This window comes from Coenobita brevimanus, chromosome 24 (assembly GCF_032717465.1).
Source record: "Coenobita brevimanus isolate Jiangsu-jjx chromosome 24, ASM3271746v2, whole genome shotgun sequence".
NCBI classification, from domain to species: domain Eukaryota; kingdom Metazoa; phylum Arthropoda; class Malacostraca; order Decapoda; family Coenobitidae; genus Coenobita; species Coenobita brevimanus.
Genome location: NC_136977.1, coordinates 60,131,943 through 60,159,599, shown reverse-complemented (window position 1 = coordinate 60,159,599; position 27,657 = coordinate 60,131,943). Strand labels below are relative to the sequence as shown.

The window sequence follows — 27,657 nt, the reverse complement described above, 5'->3', positions numbered from 1 at the left end:
TTTACACATGACCATTAAATACACACTTAAAATGATATGGGTTATTGTTTTACTCACCGGAAATGCATAGAACTGTAGATGAATAGCTGCAGGCAGGTACATTTAAGACGAAGAGCAAGCCCAAGCCAGATAAATCTTTATATAAAGACCAGAAAAATTTGAAAAATGCCCAGAAAAAAAAAAAAAAAAAAATTTCGCCTTAAAACATGCAGAGCATTGGCATATTCGGATGACTGGTGGTCGGATTGGAGGACTTTAACTGTAATCAAATAATGAGGTGAAGTGGAGCCTACTATGGTGCCCCTGTTAAGCAGGCGGAGAAATGAAAATGCTGTGTGCATCCAGGAACCATAACTCCACACCTTTCTCCATGCCTCAAAGTGGCAAGGTGCTGTCAGCACAGGGAAGCACCAGTTCACTGCATGAGACGGTTCTGCAGGAGCAGATGCTTGCTTGCAGCTGATGGGTCTGCCTGACCAAGTAGGTCAGGGTTACTTAGTAACATCTACCTTAGGTGCTTTCAACATTTCAGCTACCACTCCACACACACCCATTACTATACCCATTTTCACCCTGTTAATTACCTTATCTATAATCAAGAACCATCAGTGGTCAACGAGTAACTGACTGATATAGAGTACTCGCATTAGGAAGGGCATATGATGGTGCAAGTAAGCTGTGAGACAGTGATTTTACTATGTTAAAAAATTATGCTTGGGCAACAGACATGATAAAGCAGCAACAAAAATTTTATCCAAAACGATGTGTAACTATTTCCAAATCAGGATATTTGTAATCTTATTTATTAAAGTTGTTCAGAGAGAAAGAGAGAGAGAGAGAGAGAGAGAGAGAGAGAGAGAGAGAGAGTGTGTGTGTGTGTGTGTGTGTGTGTGTGTGTGTGTGTGTGTATTTACCTAACTGTGATATACAGGAAATGAGCTACGCTCGAGAGGTCCCGTCTCTGTTTCTCAATGAGTCAAATTCAGCTTTAAACTCGTTTAAGTTTTTAGACTGGACGATCTCTTTGTCCAGGTTATTTCTTAGGCCTATACATCTATAAGGAAAACTATATTTCTTGATATCCTTCAAGCAGCTTGGCTTCTTCAATTTCATTCCATGTCCTCTGGTTACTCTCTTATCCCACGAAAACAGATCTTCTTTGTCAATTTTATCTAATCCGAACATGGTCCTGAACACTGCAGTCATGTCGCCTCTCTTTCTCCTTTCTTCCAAGGAAGGCAAATCCAGCTTTTCCGGCCTCTCTCTGTATGACAGATCTGACAGACTGGGGGCCATTTTGGTAGCTGTTCTTTGTATTCTCTCAATCTTGTTAATATCTTTCTTTTTGTGTGGGGACCACACTACTGCTGCATATTCTAACCTGGGACAAATCATGACCACTATCAATTTTTTCATCATCTCCTCATCCATATAATGAAAAGCTACTCTTATATTAGTCAGGAGTTTATATGTCTCTCTAACTGTCTTGTTAATGTGTTTTTCAGGTGACAAACTATCCTGGACCAGCACTCCCAAATCTTTCTCTTCTCTCGCCTTTGTGACTGGTTCATTACCCATCAAATAATTCTGTGATGGCCTCTTGGTACTTTTACCCATTTCCAATATATTACATTTCTTTGCATTGAATTTCATTTCCCACATCTGGCTCCATTCGTGTATCCTATCCATATCCTCCTGCAACATTTTACAATCTTCCTCAACCTCTACCTTCCTCAAGATCTTTGCATTATCAGCAAACAGACTTGCATAACTGTTCACTCCATCTACCATATCATTTATGTATATCAGGAACATTACTGGCGCCAACACCAAGCCCTGTGGGACTCCACTTGTTACTTCTCTCTATCCAGACATCCTATCCTTTATTACTGTCCTCATTTGTCTATCTCTCAAAAAATCTCTCTTCCATTCCAGGAGGTTTCCCTTCAGTCCTCCTATATGCTCTAGTTTCCACATTAGCCTCTTATGGGGTACCTTGTCGAAGGCCTTCTCCAAATCTAAATACCTGTACGCACAATCCACCCAACCATCTCTCTCCTGAAGCACGTCAATCGCTCTCGAGTAAAAACTCAACAAGTTGGAAACGTATGACCTTCCACTTCTGAATCCAAACTGATTATCAGCCAAAATATTCAGCTTTTCCAGATATTTTACCCATCTATCTTTCAGAATTCTCTCGCACAGTTTTCCAACCATGCTGGTTAGGGACACTGGTCTATAATTCAGGGGTTCTTCCCTGTTTCCTTCCTTATAAATTGGTACTACATTTGCCCTCTTCCATTCTTGAGGCACTTACCCCTCTTCCAGAGAACACACAATTAAACCGTGAATCCTATCCGCCAGTTGTTCTCTGCATTCCTTCAGAACCCAATTAGAGATTCCATCTGGTACTGGGGCTTTCCTTACATCTTGAGTTTCCAGTATTTTATACACTTCCTGTACTTCCGCTTTTATATCTTTTATCATTACATTTCTAGTACTCCCTCCCCTTGCACAAACTCCTTTTCATTAGTGAAAACTAATTGGAAACATTTGTTCATTATTTCTGCTTGCATTGTCGCATCTTTATAGACCGTTCCTTCTACTTTCAGTTTGGTGATTCCTTCCTTTTGTTTCAATTTGCCATTGACAAATCTATAAGACAGTTTGGGTTCATCCTTACAGTGTGTGTGTGTGTGTGTGTGTGTGTGTGTGTGTTCTTACCTAATTGTTCTTACCTAATTGTATCTTTACAGGAATGAGTCAAGCTCGTACTGTCCCGTGTCTTAAACCATATTTATCGTACATATCCTTAAATTTGTGAATTATTTTGGCACACAATATTTCATTCGGCAGTGGATTCCACTGATCAGTTGCTCTGTTTGGGAAACTGAATTTCCTTACGTCTTTATCACCTCTCTTCTCATGCAGTTTTTTGCAGTGTTCTCTTGCTGATGCTTCCCCATGTGTTACATAAACATTTATGTCTATTTTCTCCTTCCCTGATATGCATTTATATAGCATTATCATGTCACCTCTTTTCCTTCTCTCCTGTACTGTTGGTAGATTCAGTTTATTTAGTCTTTCTTCGTAGCTTAGATCCCTTAAGCTTGGTATCCATCTTGCAGCGGCCCTTTGAACTTTTTCAATCTTGTCTATGTGTTTTTTGAGATGAGGACTCCAGACTACTGATGCATACTCCAGGGTTGGTCTGATGAATGATGTTATTATCCTTCTTAGCATGTCTTCATTTATGTATATGAATGCTATTCTCATATTTGCAAGCAGTGAATACATGTTCCGTACCTTCTCACTGATGTGGTCAGCCGGAGATAGTCTGTTATTGATAATCACACCTAGGTCCTTCTCTCTTTCTGATGTGTGTAGGGTTTTACTTCCTAACGTATAATCCCAATCAGGTCTTTTTCCACTTTTACCAAACTTGATTACATGACACTTGTCCACATTGAATTCCATTTGCCATGTATTACTCCATTCATGAAGTTTATTTCATTCTTCTTGTAGCTCTTTACAAGAGTCTGTGTTAGTAATTCTCCTTTGTATTTTTGCATCATCTGCAAACATATTTAGATAGCTTTCATTTCCAGCATTACTATCTATATTATTTATATACACTAAAAACATGATTGGTGCCAGCACTGACCCCTGTGGTACTCCATTAGTCACTTCTTTCCATGATGAGTAATTTCCCCTTAGTACTGTTCTCATTTCTCTTTTTATGAGAAAATCTTGCATCCAACAAAACAGTTTGCCTCGAATTCCTCCTTCATGGTACAGCATCCATAAAAGTCTTTGGTGTGGTACTGTGTGAAACACTTTCTTGAAATCTAAATAGATACTGTCCACCCATCCTTCTCTTTCCTGTATTGTGTCTGTTACTGTGTCATAGTAGCTCAACAGATTAGTAACGCATGATTTTCCTTTTCTGAAACCAAACTGTCTTTCTGTAATCATATTGTGTTCTTCTAGATGATTTACCCAAGCTTTTCTTATAAGCTTTTCTAATACCTTGCTTACAACACTGGTCAGTGATACTGGTCGGTAGTTGAGTGGATTTTGTCTATTCCCTTTCTTGAATAAGGGGACAATATTTGCTTTCTTCCAAATATCAGGTAGTTCACCTTGACTCAAGGATTTCTTGAAAATTAAAAATAATGGTTTACTTATCTCCTTTGCACATTCTCGTAGCACCCAACATGAAATTTCATCAGGACCATTTGCTTTTCCTCTGTCTAATTTACTTAACTCCTCCTGTATTACTTTTTCTGATATTTGTATGTCTGGTAGTATGTGTGGGCATGCATGTTCCACATAGTCCCTCTCAAAATTTTTCTATCTATCTATCGCCAGACGCCTCAATCCCGTTTGGGGTGGCCACAAACAAATCGCCTCCAAGTCGCCCTGTCCCCCACCATTTCACTCCCCTGCTCCCAACTCACACCCCCCTCTCTCATATACCTCTCCACCCCATCCCTCCATCTCATCCTCGGCCTCCCCCTCCCTCTTTCCCCCTCCACCTCACTCACATACACTCTCTTCGTCAGTCTTTCACCCTCCATCCTCACCACATGGCCAAACCACCTCAGTGTGTTCCTCATAACGCTTCCTATCACATCCACATCAACACCACAACGCTCCTTTATATCCTCATTCGTCAGCCTGTCTCTCCATGTGACTCCACAGGCTCATCTTAAATAACTCATTTCCACTGCCCTCACTCTTGACTTGTGTCCTTCCAACAACGTCCAAGCTTCACTTCCGTACGTTAGAGTTGGTATCACAATACTGTCATGTAGTAACTTTTTCACTTCCATGCTCACTTCCCTGTTTCTTATCACTGCTTTCAAAGAACCAGCGACCTTTCTTCCCTGCTGTACCCTTTCAAGCACTTCACCCTCCAAACCTCCATCCTTACTCATCACACTACCCAAGTACTTAAACATACTCACATTTTCCAATTCCTCACCATCCAACCTCGCTGTAATAATTACAAAATTTTTTTCTTCTGTAAAAACTGATTGGAAATTCTTATTTGGTTCTTCACAAATATCTTTCTCTTGTGTAAAGGTGATTCCCTCGTCCGTAATGGATTGTATTATATCTCTTACTTTGGTTTTGCTTCTGATGTAGCTGTAAAATAGCTTTGATTGATCACTACTTTTATTTATGATATCCTCCTCAAACTGTTTTTGGGCTTCCCTCCTTATTCTTGTATAATCATTTCTTGCCTGTTTGTAATTATTATATGCCCTTTCACTATTATGTCTTCTGTATCTATTCCACGACAAATTTCTTCTTTCTTTTGATTTTTTACATTCTGTATTGAACCATTTCTGTATTTTCTTATCTGCTTCTTTCTGCTGTGGGATGTACTTCTGGACTCCTATTTCATAAAATTCACAGAATTTTTTATATACAGCATTTAAATCTTGTCCACTAAGCTCATATTCCCAATTAACTTCTAAGAAATACTTCTTTAGATCATGATAATTTCCCTTTTTATAGTTTAGGCTCTTTTTGTAACTTTCATTGCTGTTAACTCTGTGATATGCTATCCTGAAGTTGCAATTTAGTACTGCATGGTCGCTTTTGCCGAGTGGAGGGTGATATATTAAACTGTCAATATCATTTTCTTGCCTAGTAAATATGAGATCTAGCATTGAAGGTACATCGAGTCCTCCTTTTCTGGTGGTTTCCCTCACATGTTGCATTAGGAAAAACTCTTGCACGAGATCCAGGAGCTTTTGGTCCCAACAGTTTTCTTGGCTGATTATATCTACAGTATTCCAATTTATATTTGTATTAAAATCTCCAGTTAGTATAATTCTTGTGTGTGTGTGTGTGTGTGTGTGTGTGTGTGTGTGTGTGTGTGTAGCAAGGTGGAGAAGGCAGCAGGCCACTGAATATAATAATGATGTCAGTTTAGAAAATGATAAGAGAGCAATGATAATGCAGTCAATACCAGTGCATATATAACTGAATGCAAATTGAGCCTACCATCAGTGAGGTTCATCCAGTGCATGGTAAGGTTGTCTGGAGACTGGCTGGTGACATAAGTGAGGGGGACATGCCACTTGTATCCAATGGTTGTGTTCAGAGGTTCATTTGGGTCAGTAACATTTTCCTCACACACCAAGAAACGTGACTGGCTGGCTGTTACATGGCCATCTGACACTGTCACAGAGATGAGTGGGAAGCCAGCTTGCAGTGTCCAAGTGTCCATAATGCCCTGACAATATACCAATGTATATGTTGAGGTTTCATCACTCTTACAACCCCACTGGATTTCTATTAGTTCTGTAATGAAGTAAATTATTACAAGGAAATATTATCAAGTACAATAGACATGTCACGTTACTATAGTTATGGGGTAATACTTTTTAGCAGAGAAATTCTAGTTTTTAATATCTTCAGAATGTTCTTATTTCTCTGTGTAAATACACTACCATCATACATCATAACAGCTGCCTATCATATACCTTGATGTCAAGGATGTTATCATGCTTCTGTGTGACTTTAGTGAGTGCATTCCAGAGGTCATCAGTGGCTGCATTGGAGTAGCGATGGGAATCAAGATAGTGCCTCAGTCCTTCCTGTAGTAGCTGTCGCCCAATGAATGACTCAAGCATGCTAATGATAGATGCCCCCTGAACAAATAAATGGTGATTACATCACAACAACACTAACATACATGGGTAAGAAATGAAGAGTACTTGCTTGAAAATACATTATACAAGAAAGTTTACCCAAATGGTAAATGCACACAATACTAATGACTGTATATAAAAAACTGGTAGCAATGCCAACCTAACAACCAGTAGCCCAGAAGCATTGACGATACACCTGGAAAAAAAAACTCGAGAAAGCTCATTTTTTAGGAAAGCTACACAGAAGCCTCATATGTCAAAATCAACAAACATTTTAAACATTCCATGTAAGCTAAAAGTGTGGGATGAAAAATTCAAGATGGCCACCAATCGCATGGGGTGCACATATACAGTAGCTTAGTGACTAAAATTCACACTTGGTCATGTAATATCACCTTTAACAGGTTTTAAGAAGTGATAAATCCATTTCTGCTATTAATCTAAGAATCCTTCATCACTGATATACACTGAGAACGTGTGCCAAATGCAAAAAAAACAGAAAATCTGTATTGATAATTTTGCAACGAGTTTATAAACTAAAGTTCATCAGATATTTTTATTTTTCAGGTTGGATACAGATTGAAGTGTAGAAGCAGAAGTACACAGATGGACTGAAGACAGTGTGAATGGAACAAGATGGCAGCAGAAGAACAGTGTGATATTTGTGATAAGCCAATCACCTCTGACCAAAGTACAGTACTGTCACAGAAAGAAGCCTACTTATCATACTGAACATTAGTGCTGATTTGAGAGACTTGATGAAAAGCTATTATCTAAAGTGTTGCCAGTTCCAGCTCATAAATAGTGCAAAGAACATTACATCATGCCATCGTACATAAAAAAGCGAAAAAGGGAGTCAGAAGAATCAGGGAGATAATTGCATAAGAGAATCACCTACCATTCACAGTCCACTACCTTTAACCCTATCAGGTTTTTGGGCCGGGCAGATTCTGTCTGTGTGAGAGTCAGCAGCTGTCACGCTGACCCACATCTTCAAGCGGCGATATTTTTCACTGATCGCTTTGTGTAAATACAGTAGCCTCTCAAATAACGCGAGGGTTGTGTTCCTGGAGAGGTCGCGTTTTCTAAACACACGTTAATCATAATTTTCCCAAAAGAAACAATGATGATATTGGGGGTTACGTTCCTGGACTCTGGAAAAGTCTACCCATTTGGAAAGTCATGCTACTCTAGACTTAAAAGCAACAATATTAATTTGAAAGAAAATACATGTAAAAAACAAAAACAGTATACTTGGGGAGAAGTAAACAACATTTGAGCCCTAAGTGGGCCGAAGCATTGTTTACTTCTCCCCAAATACATACAGTGCTGTTCTTGTTGCTTACGTGGATTTTCTTTCAATTTTGCTTCTTTCACAGCATTGTGAAAGTTCCTCAACATTATTAATGCATTGTTAGGTCACAGAAACAATACAGTAAAAGCAACATTTTCATTACGGTAAGTAGGTCACAAACAATAACAACACACAGCATAACTTCATCTACACATCACTCGCTGTCTGCTGCTGTCCCTCCTCACCCTGCTCCCCCACCTCCAGCCCTCCCCCACCTCCCGCCGCTCTCCCTCCTCGCTCTGCTGTCCTGATATGTAAAGACTTAATTTATCATAATGAAACAGATACATATAGGCCGCTTCCCTCTCTGATAAGCTTGTGGATGTTGGCATATATTTCCCCTAGATGTGGCTACCCTCAGGTTTGACTCAACCAAATTTGACGTAAAATCCATCCACGAGAAATGGTTCTACGACCATTTATAGGGAAGATGCGTCATGTTGCATCATTGGTTATGTCACGAGTCGGCTAGTGACATTGGCTTTTGTGGGAAACTACGAACTCAAGTGGAATCCCAGTTTATCGTTCAGTAACCGCTCATTCAGTTGGGAGTCCTTTCAAATCAATTTTTCATTGTCATGTGATCGTCTTTGTGTGAGACATTAGCGCTTCCGCTGAGCGATTTGTTTTGGCCGCGTTTCGCTCACTCTAGCCATTAAAAATGCGGCCCCTAGCGCTCCCTTTTTCCCACGAGTTTATTTAGTCAAGTGTTTGCTGTGATGGAGTGAGGTTCTGTGCTCCAGCAGTGAGAGGTCAGCTAGCACCCAGGCTCCACTAGACTACAGTTCTCCAGGCTCCCACCCTTCGTTGGTGATACACTGCATTCATTGACCAGTATTTCTTTTCGTTTTTCCTAGACTTAAGAGTTTAGTTAAGGTGTTTTTTCTTAGGTGTAAGAATTTAGCTTTTGAGTGAGTGAGTGAGTGCGATCTCATTAATTTGATTTTGAAATGTAACGTTAAATTTATTTTTGTAATCAATACATTTAACAGTTCTTTTTCTTGAGCTTAATGTAATGTAAACTCGTGTTTCATTTCTCCGCAATTAAGCTTATTTCTCTTATAGCTCCTAGCTTGCACAAACGTTTGCCATTCATAACTGGTACTTAGGCCAGTCTTGTTGTATTAAGCTTAAAATCCGTTGTGCCTTCTAGGAGTTAAGCATCAGCAAGAACCTTATATCGTTAATAGTATTAGTTATTTATTGTCAGGGGTGAAGTAACTTTCTCCAGAGGCTAACAGTACTAATAAACAGCAATTGAGTAATTAGTCTCTGCTGTGTACTGTTGAGAAAGTTTATAAATTCTCGTTCTTAGAGAATCGTGCGAAGCAAGCCAGCGTAAAGTAATCATTGCTTGATTTAGCAAGACAATTCTTGTTCCTGCTGTTCAGTATTATTGAACATTAAATAAATAATAATTGCATTTATTTTAAAAACCCCGTGACAGGTTACTCTTCAGATTGCAAGGATTGACTTGCATTGCATCATCGTGTGCGAAGGGGTTAATCACCAGGGGGATAAAAGAGTGATGTAATGAGTCTATAAAGGCCTGCATTGCCTAGAGGCAAAGTGGGAATCCTCTCTTTGACTCAGTGGTAACGTAAGACTGCATGATGCACGAGGGCCTGAGATCCAATCTCGGTCGGACGAGCGTGATTAATTTGTTACGTTTCGTTTCAGTCATTACAAGTTTTTTTGTCAATATGGCGGAATGATCAGAAAACACTACCAAAACAAGGAGGCGTACAGTTGTCAGCATAAGTTCACTGCAAGTCTACTCGTGTGATGTGAGTCCGTTTGTCTGGCAACAGTGTAAGGGGACTAGTTGCCACATAGACTTACGTACACTTTGAAGACGTGTTTTTAAGAAGTACAGTACTAGAGACCACCTAAAGTATGATACTCTGTATGCTGTATCTAATTAGTATAAAAAGCGCAAGAGTTGACAGAAGAATTATGGAATGACATAGATAGAGAGATAGAGACATATGACCGTAATATTCTGGTATTCCTCATTATAACTGTGTCTAAGCTTCCTTCCCCTCTCTCCCCCTTGCTCCTCCTGATGTCTCCCCTACCACCCCCTCTCCACTTTCTCCTCTCCCCACACTACCTTGATTTATTTATCTATGGCACTAACTCGATTGGTGCATCGCAATTCTCTCTTGTCTGTTTATTAAACCCAGTCTGCCCTATTCCCAACTGCTCACAGTGCTGCCAACTATATCCAAGGTTTATGATCAATATTCCTTCCTGTTCGAGTCCCATTCTCACCCTCCTCGTCTCCTTTCCACTCTGTTTTAGGTGTCTTTCTTTTCTCCATCATTTGTCACTACCAACAGCGGCGACATATAAGGACATTGAGGTCTCACTCTTGTGATGCATTCCTTACTGGTGTTTGTTTGAGTGAGCCTGACCGTCGGTGGCTATTATTTCAGTAGGTGGAATTAACCCTTTAACTGCGGGTGTCATTCCAGAATGACATTGACAAAACTGGACCAAACCGCGGGTGTCATTCTGGAATGTTCGTGAATATTTTGAACACCGCGCGTTTTTCCTGTGCGCAAATTGTCTCACGCAAGAGTAGCTGTTGAGTTCTTTCACGCCAGCCATCCCACACCTCCCTCCTCCCACCCCGAGGAGGCCCCCCCCACCCCTGCCCTGACACGCATCACTCAGTATCTGTCCAGCTCTGTGCGTGATAATGGCGCTCCGTCCCGACTCATTGTCGCTCGCTTCCTCCTCGCAAATGATTAGTGCTAGTGTGCCTTCGACCTCTACACCGAGGAAGGAACTGCCGACGGCGAGGCAGAAGGGGTTGAGCACTCCAGAAATTAGAACAGAGCTGGACAAAACTGTAAGTACAACTCTGGATTGTGGCAGTGAGAGTGATACACTTACAGCAAGTAGTGACAATTTTGCGGTGATTGGTGGTGAACCCTTTAGCATTGACAGTGACTGATGAAAGTGAGCGTGTAGTTTCCCCCCCACCGCCCCCAAGTTACTCTGGGAAAGGGAAGGCGCCTATGGGGAAAATTGGTGTTGCACGTGGGAAGGGAGTGAAGCGCAGACTTACGTCTCCTACACCAGGCCCTAGCAAGCATTTCCCACCACTTTCCCGTTCCCCTAGCCCTATTGCCCTCACATCATCTTCATCTTCTGCCGTGCCCTCTCCTCAGTCTACATCATCTGAGGAATATGAATTCCCAGAGCCTGCACAGCGAGGGAAGGCAGGCCGTGCAGGCAGGGTAAGCAGGGCAGGCCGGCCTAGAACAAAGGGGATGCGTGGCAGTTGGAGGGCAAAGCTGGGTGATAAGCGGGGTGATAAGCGAGGTGATAAGCGGGGAAGAAAGGGTCAGATTTCACCACACACCAGGTCAGTAACCCCCCCGCCTGCCCCCTGCCCAGCTCCCTCACCCTCGCCACCCCCCCACTCACCCCCCTCCCGCTCGCCTCCTGCCTCACCCCCCTCCCGCTCGCCTCCTGCCTCACCCATTGCCTCCACCTCAGCTCCTTCTCACGGGGAAACGAGTGCAATGCGACCTGCCACTTCCACTGAACCACGCACAGGGAAAGTTGATGCATTTGTTTGGTCTGACGGTGCAGATTTTCAGCCACACAATCCGCCATTTGACATGACAAATGCGGGAATACAGCCTGCCTTTCCATGCAATGCAGGAGATGATTTTGTTGAGTACTTCCTGGCCTTCATGGATGACGAAATTGTGCAGTATGTCAGCGATGAGACCAATAGGTATGCAGCTCAGTGTGCAGCAGAAGGGCTGGGACCTATTGGCTCACCAAAGCAAGTGTCGTGGTTGCCTGTCGGGATCAGAGAGCTGTATGTGTTCTTTGCACTGATGTTCTTGATGCCCCATATAAAGAGACATGAGCTGGAGGAGTACTGGCTCGTGGATGGCATTACTTCTATCCCAACATTCGGGAAGTATATGTCACGGGATCGGTTCCGACAGCTGCTAGGATACCTGCACTTTGCTGACAATGGAAACCCGTCCCAAACTGACCCTTTGTGGAAAGTGAGGGATTTTCTCAACAGGATTAGGGATCGATTTATGCGATTTTTCCATCCTATGCAAAAAGTCGTCATAGATGAATCCCTGGTATTGTTCAGAGGATGTCTCAAATTCATGCAGTACATCCCCAGCAAACGACACCGCTTTGGGATAAAGTTCTTTGTGCTGTGTGACTGTGAGACGGGGTATATCCTTGATTTCGTGATCTACTCTGCAGGCACAATGGACGTGAACAGGAAAGACCCCCTTGGCTTCTCTGGCTCCATTGTAAAAATGCTGATGGAGAGGTATTTTGGTGGGAATCATGTGCTGTACACAGACAATTATTACACAGCACCGAAACTCTCCAAATACCTGGCTGAACACGGCATTGACACTGTTGGCACTGTACGGAGCTATAGGAAAGAGTGGCCAAGTTTCCCAGAAGCATCATCCTCATCCAAGGGAGATGTGCACCTGAAGAAGTCAGACAAGCTTCTGGCGATCAGGTGGCATGACAAGAAGGTCGTGAATATGATCAGCACCATCCACAAGGGGGAATTGCAGAGAACTGGGAAGGTCAGCTACAGGACGGGAGAGCCAATCATGAAGCCCGATGCCGTCATTGATTACAATGTGAACCTGAGACTTGTTGATAAGTCTGATATGATGATTGGCGAAATAGACTGTCTCAGGAGAAACACCCGATGGTACAGGAAGGCTTGCCTGCATATGCTCGATATGTGCATGCTCAATGCCTTCATCCTCTACAAGACACAAGTCAGGGGCATAAGGCAACCATCCCTGAGACAGTTCTCCAAGACTGTCGTGCAGCAGCTGCTTGCACGATTTGGTCAGATGACGGCATTGATCCCGAGGCGACACTCTGACACACAACCTGACCGTCTTGAGTGCCGCAATTACATGAGCCGGCACCAGCTTGTGAAATTGCCTCTTACCGCAGGCGGCAGGTTGTCACAGGGCCGCTGCAGAGTATGTCATAACACCATACGGAGGCCTCGGACGAGAAAAATGAGCACACACCAGCGCCAGGAATGCCAAGTCGCTCTCTGTGCGACTCCGTGCTTTGCCGAGTACCACTCTCTGAGTAAATACTGAAAGTGACAGTGATATACAGTGATGCGACAGTGACGTGCTTTACCAATAATTGTATAATGGATAATGTAGTAATAAGGGATATTTTGCCTAGAAAAAAATGTAAATATTGGCCAGTATAATAAGTGATATTGTAATAAGAGAATCTGCGGCACTTGTGTAATTCTGCGGCACCTGTGTAATTCTGTGATGCGACAGTGACGCAATATAGTAATAAGTGCAGTGTAAATATAATGTATATTGCCCAGATTATATGTAAAATAGTATTAGAAGTTAGAAGTAATGAAAACATCGCCGCTAACCAAACGTCAGTGAGCGGGTGATGCCGCAGTGAAGTGCGGGCAATTACAGTGCTTTTTACCTACCTCAGTGAACACAGAGTGGGTGTTTATCGTATGTGCAGTGTTCATATATGTTTATAGTACTATTATCAGAGAGTGGTTGGCATTTGGTACTGGTGTGTGGGGCGTAAAATAGTGATTTTACACCCCTTACTTCTAACGGCACTGCCCGTCCTGTGAAAGTCAACAAAGTCATGAAACCTACATCAATGGAAAGCTGAAGGTTAGTACTTTCTAATGGTACCTTATTTTTTTCTCTAGCTTTATTCTGTGCAGAGTTATTAAGGGTTAAAGGTTTGTTTACATTTGGCTGAAACCTCCGTGGGAGAGGACAGTCAGGGCAAAACAATGCCCGCGGTTAAAGGGTTAAACAAACATTTGTGCCCATTCCTCCTACTTCTCGCCCACTCTCTTCCCTAGGAAAATGTTCTCATTCTCCTCATTTTGTTCAGTGATTCATGAAGCAGGATCAGAACCACTAATGTTTTGAACTACTGCATCATGTTTGGAGTAAAGAGTGGGAGAAAAAGATTGTGGCATGGCAAGAAACTTTCGAATGTAGAGAGGCAAAAAGGTTAAAGGAATGGGCAAGAAATAGAGAAGAATGTGGTTCATTATGTAGATTAGCACCGTGGATAATAAGGCAGATAGGGTTTGTGGAGAGAGGAATGGAGATGAAGGAGAGCAGCAGGGAGGAGGAGGAGAGGAGGGTGGGAAAGGACATGGGATGGGTACGAGGGAGAAAGCAGATGTTTCATCATTCCACAACATTCTTCTGTTGTCTTTTGCACATGTTCATGCTAATCAGATAAAAAGAATACTGCATTCTGGGCAAATTATAGTAATAATTCTTACAAACACGTCTTTAGAGCATAAAATAGTCTATGCGGCAACTAGTTCCTATACATTGTTGCCAGACAAAACGACCCACATCAAACAAGCAGGCTTGCAGCGAATTTGTGCTGACAACTGTACTGTACATGATATCGTGTATAGGTAAGGTTTTTTGGTCTTCAGTGGTTTTTCTGCATGGTTTTCTTTGTGTTTAGCATTACTTTGGATTTTCCTTTGTGTGTTTTGATGTTGAAATATGTCTGAATGACCAGAAAACTGCCAAATTAAGCATAGGTACTGTACAAATAGGTTAAGTATAGGTTGGAGGTTGGGTATTGGTAGGGTCTGGGTATGGTAGGGGAATAGTGTTCATTATCCGAATGTTGCCACTACCCGGACATGCCTTTGGCTCTATTAAGTTCGGATAAATGAGGGATTACTGTAGTTCAATAACTGCTGCTGGCAAAACTTGGTGCTGGTTGTTGACATTAAATGTGCTGAATTTACCATTTTGTTAAAATATTACATTACCTTGCTCACATCTTGAACATATGTCAATAAATCATCAAAATAATGGTAAAAATTATTTTCTTATACCCCAAAACTCTTAAAATGAGGTACAGTATTATATGACCATCTGTGACTTCTTATTCCAAAGATATACAAGCATCTTTTGTCATTGGCAGCCATCTTGGATTTTTATCCCACATGGCTGGCTCATGTGGAGTGTTTAGAATGCTTGTGGATTTTAACTTAGCATGGTTCCCAGTAGCTTTCCTGAAAAAATCATCTTACTCAAACCTTTTTTCAGGTTCCCTTTGAATTTGTGCTAATGCTCCTGCCCTACAGGTGCAGTTAACCCTTCCATATCCACGAAGGATATGTTACAAACTTGCTTGGGAACAGCAAAAATCTGTGAATGATTTGTGTCCCTCCAAAACAGCTTCTTTATTTTAATTTATCTAAGTGCTTGACTAAAAACCACTTACAGTTCCGTCACACATCATCAAACATTAGAACCGACTTGCTTAAGCTGTATTATGAGACTGTTTATTAACTTGTACACAATGGTCCTACAAACAGCCAATACATGAATATGGAGGGCCAACTGTGCTTTACATAGAAATTTATGCGCAGTAAGTATTTGTGAAAATAATTGCAGAAAAACTTGTATGAGGCATGCTTATTATAATTTTCTGATTGTTGACTGTCTTTCTCTCATGTAAAATGTAATAACAGCAAACAAAACACAATGCTACACTGCACATACAGTCTTACTGATAATTTTTTACTTGGTATTTTAAAGGATCAGCTACTGCCAGAAACCATCAATCTGTAGCCTACCAATACTGTATTTAGAACATGGTATTCACTTGGCAACTAAAAACACAAACCTTTTTATAAGATATTGTGTCAAATATAGACTCGATCTGGGCTGGATCAGTGACAGGTGTTGAGATTGGATGAGAAGCGAGAAGGGCATCCAGGGCAAGGGCTGGATGCAATATATCCACAACAAACTGTTCTTCCATGGCCCACCCTGGCTCAGCCACTCCTGCACCAATGTACTCCATAAAGCTGGCAAATCCTTCATTCAGCCAGAGGTCGTCCCACCTTAAGGATTAAGGAAAGATTTCAGGTAACTTCTGTGGTTATGTTATTTTACAGCAAAGTCTGAAGTATGTGACTGCTACATGCCAGAGCTGGGCACCTCCACAATCACTTCCAAATACCACAAACTCTGCGACTGCGAAAGAGTGATTTCATTTATGAATTTGAACTTAGGACAATTCTACACAAATTCACAGTTTTGCACTTGCAGAAGCACTTCTGCAATTGCAAATATGCCTGCGAACATCTATGTGGCCTAGCCCAGCAGGCGTCATCTGGATGAGTCACTGGCTTGCCGCCGCAGTCCACCACTCCTACACTGCCATATGTATAATAAATATTGTATATATACAATAAACTCACCTTCGGTATGATCTACAATAGCATTTTTCATTATCGTTCATATTGTGCAGTAATTTTACGATTCCTTCAAAAAGAAACAGAGAGAGAGAGAGAGAGAGAGGGAGAGAGAGAGAATCAGATTAATCTCTTTCTTACATTCACTGGCTTCATACCAAGCTCTCAGGAAAAGACTGAAAAAGGGCATATGCCAAAAAGGGACAACATTCATACTCATGATTAAATAATAAAGCATAACATCGTTATACCAAAACATATTCTACTTTACATTGGAGGGTTCCTCACTAAATTATCTTAGATATACTGTATGTGCTTTCTGGGGGGCAGGGTAAGAAATAAGAATCTAAGGATAAAAGCCAACAAAGATGTTTTTTTCCCTTATAAATATGAAAAATACAAAAACTAATTCAATCAATTTATTTTCTAGATTCTTAGACCTTATAATGTATGCTACTGATGTAAACTACATCAATACTAGAAAGACTTGTTTGGCATACAAGTTAATAACAAGATGAAAAGTGCAAAGATGTGCTATGAAGCCTCACAGTTCACCTAGAATATGGCCTTTAGCCTAAATTTCAAATTTGTCATTGCCAGTGCTAGTATTTCAATCTCAACAAAAATCACTGAACAACCACCTTTCCCCATGTGATATCCATATAGATACATAGATAGATATACTGTATGTTGGAGATGTCTCAGTTGCTAGAGGAGTCTGACTATGACTAAGGAGTGAGGGCTGAGGAGGTTAGAGCTGGGGAACAGAGGTGGACTGGTGTGTCAACTTGTCAGGTGTGAGCTGTGAAGTGTAACTAGGAACAGATGTCCACATTGAAGACGTGGAATGTATCCTTGCTCGTCCAGTGCGAATTTTGACACATGCTAGTAATATTTCACACCTTAATGCTATTAGAGATTTCCCCAAATGGCGATGGTAGCCCACAGAGATCTCCCCAAATGGTGTTGGTAGCCCACAGAGATCTCCCAAAATGGTGAGAGATACTTTTTTATACCCCACCCTGTACTAATGTAGCATATAACGATCTACCAAAATGGTGAGGGATACTTTTTTACATTCCAACCTGTACTACAGTAGCCTACACAGATCTCCCCAAATGGTGAGGGATACTTTTTTTACAACCCAACCTGTACTACAGAGATCTCCCTAAATGGTGAGGGATAATTTTTTACAGGCCAAACTGAACATTTCTTTACACTCTTAAATGAATTTCAACTGAAGTAACTTGTTATATACAACAGTGAAGGATTTACCCTTATCTTGTATTAAAAATGGTCTAATATACTATTAACAATAACTAAAATATAATAACTGAATAAAGAATAATTGAAATATAAAAATAATTGAAGGGAAGGACAGGAGGAAGTACTTCATACAAGGAGGGTGGAAAGGTTACAAGAGGATGGAAAAAAGGCTGAATATAAGAGGGAAATGGAGGAGCGTTTGGGTGAATATGGACTGGAGCAGATGGGGGATGTGAAAGGTGTGTGCAAGATATTCACAGACGAAATCGGTGCAGCATGTGAGGTGGTGTGTGCGGTGAGAAGACGACGAAATGGGGTGCAGAGAAGAGCATCGTGGAATGGAGAGGTGAGAGAGGCTGTGGCACAAAAGAGGAAAGCATATAGTGAGTGGATGAGAAACAAGGGTGTGGAAGAAGTTGAGAGATGGAAGAGAGAGCTATATGAAGAGAGGAAGAGAGGGATGAAAGATTAGTAAGAGAGATTAAGAAGAGAGTGGATGAGGAATTAGGAAGGAATATGAGTGTAAAGTGTAGGGAATGTAAGAAAATGTTCTGGAAAAAGGTAAAGAGAGTTAGACAGGGTGCCAAATAAGTTAGTTGAGGAGTGAGAGATAAAAATAGTAGATTACAAGTGAAGGGAGAAAAACTGAACGGAATCTAAAGGTGAATGTAGGGAAGAGTAAAGTGATGGTCTTTGAGAGAGGTGAAGTCAGTGAATGTACAGCGAGGTTGGATGGTGAGGAACTGGAAAATGTGAGTACGTTTAAGTACTTGGGTAGTGTGATGAGTAAGGATGGAGGTTTGGAGGGTGAAGTGCTTGAAAGGGTACAGCAGGGAAGAAAGGTTGCTGGTTCTTTGAAAGCAGTAATAAGAAACAGGGAAGTGAGCATGGAAGTGAAAAATTTACTACATGACAGTATTGTGATACCAACTCTAACGTATGGAAGTGAAGCTTGGACGTTGTTGGAAGGACACAAGTCAAGAGTGAGAGCAGTGGAAATGAGTTATTTAAGAGGAGCCTCTGGAGTCACATGGAGAGGCAGGCTGACGAATGCGGATATAAAGGAGCGTTGTGGTGTTGATGTGGATGTGATAGGAAGCGTTATGAGGAACACACTGAGGTGGTTTGGCCATGTGGAGAGGATGGAGGGTGAAAGACTGACAAGGAGAGTGTATGTGAGTGAGGTGGAGGGGGGAAGAGGGAGGGGGAGGCCGAGGATGAGATGGAGGGATGGGGTGGAGAGGTATATGAGAGAGGGGGGTGTGAGTTGGGAGCAGGGCAGTGAAATGGCGGGGGACAGGGCGACTTGGAGGCGATTTGTTTGTGGCCACCCCAAACGGGATTGAGGCGTCTGGCAATAGATAGATAGATAGAAAATACAATATCCCGAAAACTAACCAGGCCATGGTAACCAGATTTCCAAACCACTGATGCGCCAGTTCATGAGCTATAACCACTGCCACTCGTTGTTGTGCCTCTGATGATGTGTGGTTGGAATCAAACATGAGTGCAGTTTCCCGGTAGGTGATAAGGCCCCAGTTCTCCATAGCCCCTGCTCCAAAGTCAGGGATGGCAATAAGATCTGTAGGGGTACAGGATATATCAATGACATAATTCTCTGGGCAGGTGTATTCTTTCAATGACATAATTCTTTGGGTAGGTGTATTCTTTTAACTCATTCGCTATGGTGACATTATAATATATTTTATTCTTGCTAACTAGAGATGATTTTATCCAACCTGGGAAAGATGTTTTGTACCAAACATCTAAACCCTTCCAATTTGAAAAATCTCTCCTTAGTTGATCTTTACACCTCACCAAGTGGATGGGTCCTGTTTTGACCCAAATGTGGGACTGTCTGTCACAGGAAGGCAGCCCACTGCCTGTGGTTTATGGGTCTGCTCAGTTAGACAGGCTGGGGTAGAACAAGCCTCCTAAGCTTAAAAAAAAATATATATGGAGATAACAGGAATAAATTTAAAAGATGCCCACAAGGTGAAAGGGATATGGATATACTGTGGTAGTCATTTCTTAGCAAACAACAATTATAAAAGAAATTTATCATCATAGCTCATTCTAATACAAAATACTGTAAAGACAGGAGTGGAATCATTACATTATTCATTCAAAAATACACAATTGCTCATCAATACAATATGTTTTTTTGTAAATTTGTGTGCTATGTATTGTACATGTAAATTATGCACCCACTTCTGTCTAAATGTAAAATGAGTACAGACTACAGTCAATCCCCGCTATTCACGGGAGTTACTGTATGTACTGACCTCCCCTCTCCCCCCCTGCATGTGGGTGAAATTAGAAAATAATCTGTACCTGCTGCAAACATCGCTGGTTTCACTGTTTTGGCTACTCCCATTACCTACAGACTCACTATGAGACCTGTAATTACATTTAATGGCACATTAATAACTCCCTAAGAAGACAGTACAGGATGATACACAAAGCTTTCTGGGTACAGTGTACCGTACTCACCCATGCAATAATGACGATGAGAGTTTGCCATGCAGTACATGATGGTCGATGAATGATTGATGTTCTGTACCGCATGGCAGGATGAGCTCTGGCTGAGATCTGGAAAATCACTGGAGGGAGGGTCCTCAGAGGTGGCTGGGGTGGAAGGTGGAGGCAGCTCCATCGCTGCAGCTGGCTGTTCCATGGCTGGCTGTACTGTGGCTGTGGGAGGTCGACAAGACTCCTTTCTCAGGAACAATGTGATGGGCACCTGCTGCCTCTGTCTGCTTCCAATGTCTGCCGGAACTTGAGTGTCTACATCATAGAGTGATCCCATGAGTTGACATACTCATATGCATCCTTCACTGACCTGACCATGGTAGCTAGGTGGTCTAAGGTCAGCCCCTGCTGCTCCTCCTCGGCCACATCTTCATTATCATCATCATCCTCACTGGCAGACTTGGTGAACCCCTCCAAGTCATTGTCTGTGAGGGGTGTTGAATGGGCATCAGTGAGCTCCTCTACGTCAAAGCTCTCACCGCCCAGGATTCATGCCAATGTCACAACCTTGCTCAATGCCACAGTCTGGAATTCATCAGGAAAGAAGCCTTTGTAACTGTGAACGCACTTTGGCCAGATGCTCTTCCAGCAGGCGTTCACAACCTCCTTCTCCAGGTATGAAAGGCTTCCTGAATGGTGGTGAGGCAGTTATCAATGGTGAAGCCCTGCCAGTACTGCTGCAGATCGAAATTATCATTGTTGTCCACTGACTCGACATGATGTGGCAGGGATCTGTAGGTGCAGATGACTCTGATGGCCCAGATTACACCCAGGTCCATGGGCTGGATGATGGAGGTAGTGTTGGGGGGGCACGAATTCAATCTGAACATCCCCATCATCACATTGTCGATCGTCGAGGTGTCCATTGGTGTTATTGAGGATCATGAGGACCTTGAACTCCAGGCCATGGTCATTCTGGTATCTCCTGACCTTGGGGAAGAAGCACATGTGAAACCAGTCCCCGAAGAATCTCTTAGTAATTCAGACCTTCTTGTTAAGCATCCAGTACACTGGCAGTAAGTTCCTGCTCTTGTTGTGTTTTTTTTTTTTTTTTTTTTATAAAGGCAAGGAAGAAGGAACCAAAGGCCAGAAGCCCGCAAACCATTCCTTCAAAAAAAAAAAAAAAAAAAAAAAAAAAAACAATATAAAAGAGAGCCTAATTCAAGATCCATACATTTTGAGATGCCTGGACACAGTGTTTGAAAGACTGGAGATCATAGGAAGTAGGAAATACAGACAGAGGGAGACAGTTCCAGAGTTGACCTGTTTCATAAATGAAGGACTGGGAGTAATGGTTAACTCTTGCATTAGAGAGTTGGACAGAAATGGGATGAGAGTTTGTTGCCAGATGGGTATTACACACCCGTCGTAGAGGTGGAGGGATGCAAGCAGACAGTTCAGAAGAGCAGTGACCATTGGTGTGGCGACAGAAAAGAGATAAAGATGCAACAGTGTGGCAGAGAGACAGAGGTTGAAGGGAGCCAGTAAGATGAGGAGAGCTAACCCCTAAAAGCCTAATCGCATCAATTGATGCGATTTGAGTTTTATGCCAAAATGCCTAATCGCATCAACTAAGTGGGGCCTGTAAAAGACTGTGAAGCGCTTCCTCCACCCCGATTATGATGTACATGGCTTCAGGCCAATGAGAACTCACCCCTGAGGTGGCGTGTAGGGGGCATTGGACCAACCCGGGGGATGGGGGGGCACCCCCCCTCTGGGCTGCCTCCATGCCACCCACTACTTCACTCCCTCCTTCTCCCTCCACACACCTGCATCTCTCCTCCCACCACCACCTGTGTCCCTTCCCACCCACTCTTGCCCCTCCTCCCACCCTGTTAGCCGTGTGTCCCCCACAAACCCTACCCCATCCCTCCCTCCTTGTCCCTCACTACTCTCCCACCCCCTACAGACCCCTAAGAGGTATCAGACCACCAAGATGTTACAGAACACACTGAAGTGCTTTCTTTTCATGCAAAAAGTTGGTTATTTTTCCAACCCCCATACCAACATGCCTACTTCCCACAGCCTACTTTATCTTCCCAGAGCCTAGTAATCTCCCCACACCTACATACACCCGTTTTCATGGTTGGTCTGACAAAACACTCTGAAATGGCCTGTTTCAGTAGGAAAACAGGTAGTTATCAAAATTTTTACGTTGTAGATTGTTTTTGAGGGGTAACTATTATAAACTTTTTTTTAACTTTGATGCGCGATTCTGTCATAACCATTAGGCCTACGGGGGTGCGGATTGCGTTGTCAGGTGTGTAAATTCTTCCTCTTTAGCCAGAACAATCAATTTGCCCTTGGTGAAAGTCGCCAAAACACCCTCGAATTGCAGCTGGGGGAGGTACCCTTCCTGAAATAATTGGAGTCTTTAGGGGTTGATGAGACTAGAGGCCTTTGACTCCACCCTATTGAGAAGAGCTTTATGTGAGGAGCCTCCCCACACATGAAAGTTGTAATCTATACACGGGCGAATAAAACCCGTGTATAAAGTCAGCAACTGTGCAGGGGTAAAAAACGTACGGAGTCAGCTTAGCACACCTAATCTCTTGGAGGCAGATCTTACAAGTGATGTAATATGATCTTTCCAAGATAAGTCCCAAGTGAATGGAACCCCAAGCATGTTCAAGGGTGATGCAGGATTGAGCTGGATATTATTAAACATTTAGTGGGTATACCTGTGGAAGATTTTGTTGGGCTGATGGGTGTAAGAACTGTGTCTTTGATGCATTAAAAACAAGATAATTTTTACCCCAGCCAGAGATACAAGCCAAGTCAAACATTAGGTGTCCTATAGCCACATCCCTTGTTTGTTGAAGTAACTGCTGAGATGGACATTGCGGGAACCGAATGGAAAGATGAAGGGTGGAATCATCAGTGTATGAGTGGATAGGGTTAGATGTACAGCTTAGAAGGTTGTTGATGAATAAAAGCAAGAGAGTTGGTGATAGGACAGAGCCCTGAGGAACACCACTGTTGATAGATCTAGGAGAAGAATGATGGCCGTCTACAACAGCAGCTATAGAATGACCAGAAAGGAAGCTATAGATGAAGGCACAGACAGAAGGATAGAAACCATAGGAGGGCAGTTTAGAAATTAAAGATTTATGCCAGACTCGATCAAAAGCCTTTGAGATGTCAAGTGCAAAGGAGAAATGGATAGAATGTGTTCAATCCTAGAAGTAAGACAGTCGAAGAATTTTTCATAGGCAACAGAATTAGGGGATAAGTAATCAACGCAAATAAATTTAGTTAGAGAATGACAGGAAAGTTGAAGCCTGAGAGCAGAGAATTCAGAAGAGTCAAGTTCAGGAACATGAGAGAGAGATAAGTCACTGCGTACATTTACACAACAGCCACCTTTGGCTTTGAAATGAGTACAGAGAAATTAGGAGGATACAGAAAAGGGTTTGCTATCAGTTGCCTCAGACAGTTAAGTCACAGTTAGGAAGAGAAGGTGAGGTTTAGAGGAGAAGTGGTGGTGCTCAACAAAGCAAAAGTTAAAGGAAAGGCAGCAAATGTTGCAGAAATGAAGATGCAATTAGTCAGACAGTGGTTCCAGGCAGCTCGTTGAGTTGTCACCAGGAGAGGGGTGTATGGTGGGGGCATTTATGGTCCCTGCCCCCCTGGGGCCTTGTATACAGGTCCAGCTTTGATCATGTGGCCAGTGGTGTTGTAACGTGAGGAAGGTCACACGGTCCTTCGTGGCCTTAATCCTGGGGCTCATGCTTCCTGCTGAGTGATGTAGGTCAAGCTGGGTATCTGGGCATCTTCTTCCAAAACAATCATTGCTCAGGTCTGTGCCCTTTCTCCTCAATCTTTTTCTTGAGAGCTGCAGGGTAAGGCCTCATGTCCTGCAGATGCTGCTTCTGCTCAGGTCTGTGCCCTTTCTCTTCAATCTTTTTCTTGAGAGCTGCAGGGTAAGGCCTCATGTTCTGCAGATGCTGCTTCTCCAGAGAACTGTATATCCATCAAGGAGAATTGCTTCTTGAAATGATCAAACCACCCCTTGCTTGTCTGGAATTTCAGTGCAGGCTGTGGGTATTCAGACGAGGTGCTAGGTTGCAGGTCCTGAGAAAAATGTGAGTGTAGACTCCATGCTTTCTCACAGACAATGATGTTATCTAGCACCGCATTCTTCCTGCGGCAGTCCTCCACCCACACACTTAAGGCTGATTCCATTTGCACTCTTATCTTGCACAGTTATTGCCACCTTTGCACTACCATTTACACCAGCTGCATCAGCATCATGAATAGCCTTCTCATTTTTCTTGATGTAACCCACTGTGCTCTTGTCCACGTCAAAATGTCGCCCAACAGCCGTGAACAACTGTCCCTGATGCATCAAGTTCAGCACTTTCACTTTATCTTCCAGCAATATCAGATTCTTCTGCCCCTTAGGCTCCCTAGCAGCAGATATACCATGATCAGAATGCTTAGGACCCATTTTTCATGGAGATAGAGAATGCAGTTGATTAATGAAGCCATAATAACACACGAACACATACGGATGCACAAACCATGAGATGAATTGAGAGTGAATGAATGCGGTGGCATATAACTGAGTCCCCTCTTTAAACGGCCAATAGGATAGGAAGAAAGAAGATATGTAGGCAGACAATACGGGATGCTACCCTGGGAGCCAATCACAAGCAAGCTCTCATTGTGAGAAAAGAGCAGGAGATCTGTGTTCTGAAATACTGGGTGCTGTAGAGTACTGATGCCCTGTACTGAAGAGCACATACCTATACGGCATAACTGCACAATTTAACTGTACAGGATAGTATTTCTCAAAGAAAACATGCAATAAAATCACTTATGAACCACTAGGAACAGCTGATGTGAGAAAACCAGGAAATATCTTCCTGTGAATGTTTAAAATAATTTTCCAAGAAAATCCGAGAAAATGCGAACCCGCGAATAGCGGGGGTTGACTGTGAGGTACAGTACAGCATGGTATCTCTGATGTTAAATAAACTATAGCATTCAGTAAAAAATAAGTCTTCTTAAATTCTATTTTCTTTATCAGTTATAATATATTTGTAAGTGCAAGAGTTTATTGACTGTTTACAGTATTCACCCTACAAATTACTGTCTTTGGTTGGCTTACATTTCCTGGCGCGCGTGGGGGGGAGGGGAGGCAACCACCCAGCAGTTTTAGGCAACTTATATGGAGCTCCTTTCTGACTAACAAGGAAGAAAGAAAAAAAATCAGTGCTTCAGTTCTATTAGAAACCTACCTTGCTTGGGAAGCGGATATGCCACTCCAAAAAATGTGTCATAATAATCAAGTATGTGTGAAGCAATGCCAAGGGAGTAGCCAGCCTGGGATATCATAGTTGGTGGAGCATAAACAGAAACATTGACTTTATGCTCTGTCATGTTGGAGACAACGGCATAGTCACAAACTACAAATGCCACCAGATACGTGCTCATCTCCACACTCTCCTGGAATGTGTCTATCACCTGCAATAGAAAGCTATATTAGTGCAAAATATTTTTAAATTTCACTGTGCACTGTATTTCCTACCAGAGGTGAAGTGCCACTCTGACACCTCTTTCTTCTCAAAAGGTTTATCTTTGTTACAATGTAGGCAAAAGGACATGTGTATGTATGACTATTATCACTATTAGCAAGATTCTTATTATTATTAAGGCTATCAAATACAGTACAGAATTTTTATTATGTACTAAACAGTACCCGCATCCAAGCTGGTATATTTGTGTACTCCTTGAACTGTCACTTATGAGATATGAATGAGCTGTAATGTGAAGAAAATGAGTGTTCCAATGAAAATCTTACTTTACTGAAGATAAATATTTATGTTGATTACATTATACAGTATTATAATGCATTACTAACTGACATGGTATCTTTTGGAACTTATATCCTTTAGTATAAGTATACTGGTTACAGTAATAATATTTAATAGTACAGGTTGTAAATGGTCATAAGGTGGTTATTATGCATTTGTATTTTACTTGCCCCTCAATACCAAGGGCTGCAACTGTCATACAATGCAAAATAACATAATGGAAGAGTAAAAATTTAACTGCTGGATCAAGAATTTTTTTGGAACTCCACTGCCTTGAAATCTGCCAATGAATCCATTTCCCGCCTCCATTTTTTTTTTTTTTTTTTTTATTTATTTATTTATTTTTTTACAGAGTAACATGGAAACTATTACAACTGTACTATTATGGTAGGTATCCAATACCTGGAGGCAATCATGCATCAGAAGTCTAGATGCACTTTGCACAAGAAATATATTAAACTACAGCGGAATCTCCAAAATCGCTGTTTTATGGTACTGGGCACATGGTGCAATTTGAGAATTCCGTGAATTAGAAATACTGTAACTAATATAATGGGAAAAATCACTTATGGGTCTGTCATCTCAGAAAAGTTGCTCCCCCTTATCCCCAAACCTATATCAAACTGGTCACCAGCAAAGACTAACAACATGGAAAACAAATTAGTAAAGCATATTTAATGGGAATAAACAATATTGTAAGATTCTTACCTGACTCTGACTGACGATCTTGCTTCAATGGACGGGGGAGGAGGGAGGGGTTCCGAGGCTTCAGGTGGACTATGGTCTCTCAGCACAAGGCAAGTGTGCTGCCGCCTCTGTTCCGCTTCCTCCTCATCAGAAACTCCTCAACGTTCAGTGGGCTGCCGCCTCTGCACCGCTTCCTCCTCAACGGAAACCCTTCAATATTCAGTATGGAGACAATGGAAGCACTGTCATCATTGCCTTCAGCTGCCTCTATGCCACGTGAGTCACTGATTCATCGAGATTAGTTCTTTACCAAACAGGTGTGGCCTTTCCATTTTTACTACTGAAATTAGTCTTTCTCAGGTTATTGTTATTATTCCTGGAGTATCACAACCACTGGCCATTTTTATAAACTTACCTCTAAAAGTCATAAATGAGGATTTAGAATGCATGATACACTGATGCATCCAGTCAGAGTAAAGGCTGGTAAACAATGTGGCCAGTTGGAGAGATCTCCAGTAAACACTGCCATAGACGACCTGCCCGCTTCCTTAAATCCCCCAGAATAGGTATACAGTACTGTATTTTATTTTTTCCACTCACTAAATTACTACACATGAGATCATGAGTTTGTTTTCATATAGGCGGAATCACTGCACCCATCAAGTAAAGAATTACCTCGTTGAGTCTGCAATGGTGAGCAATTTTGACGTCTGCTCACCGCCATCAATTCTCCTTATTACATCTAACTTTTGGGTGTAAGTTAACGTTGACTTCTTCTTCTTCTCATACCTGGAAGAGGTTGTAAGCTTAGGCGGGTTATGAACAGCCATGATATCAACGAGCAGGCGGAGGGATCACGATGGGAAAAAAAAATCTTCTTGTGAACCAAGACCGGAACCACACGCTAACAACAGAGAGGAGACAATGCACTGAGCCAGGTGCTGGGGTGTCAAGTGCACACGTCCTTCATGCTTGGTGTGGGTGGGATGCACTATGATTGGTTTATGACTGGCGTAATTGCCATGCATGACTACATGGTTTATGCCTGGCTAAATGCGC

The 27,657-nt window shown here is 42.1% G+C and overlaps 1 protein-coding gene across 1 annotated transcript in view; it reads right to left on the bottom strand.

Annotated features, from left to right (window-relative positions):
• The window catches only part of LOC145393456 (endoplasmic reticulum aminopeptidase 1-like), a 172,777-nt gene that overhangs the window by 87,339 nt on the left and 57,781 nt on the right, over window positions 1-27,657 (bottom strand). Inside the window, exons 7-11 of the mRNA XM_080267555.1 lie at window positions 25,336-25,561; window positions 18,959-19,142; window positions 15,721-15,940; window positions 6,501-6,668; window positions 6,019-6,250 (exon numbers count right to left, since the gene is read on the bottom strand). Coding sequence (XP_080123681.1) covers window positions 6,019-6,250; window positions 6,501-6,668; window positions 15,721-15,940; window positions 18,959-19,142; window positions 25,336-25,561 — 1,030 coding nt within the window. The remainder of the gene's footprint in view (window positions 1-6,018; window positions 6,251-6,500; window positions 6,669-15,720; window positions 15,941-18,958; window positions 19,143-25,335; window positions 25,562-27,657) is intronic.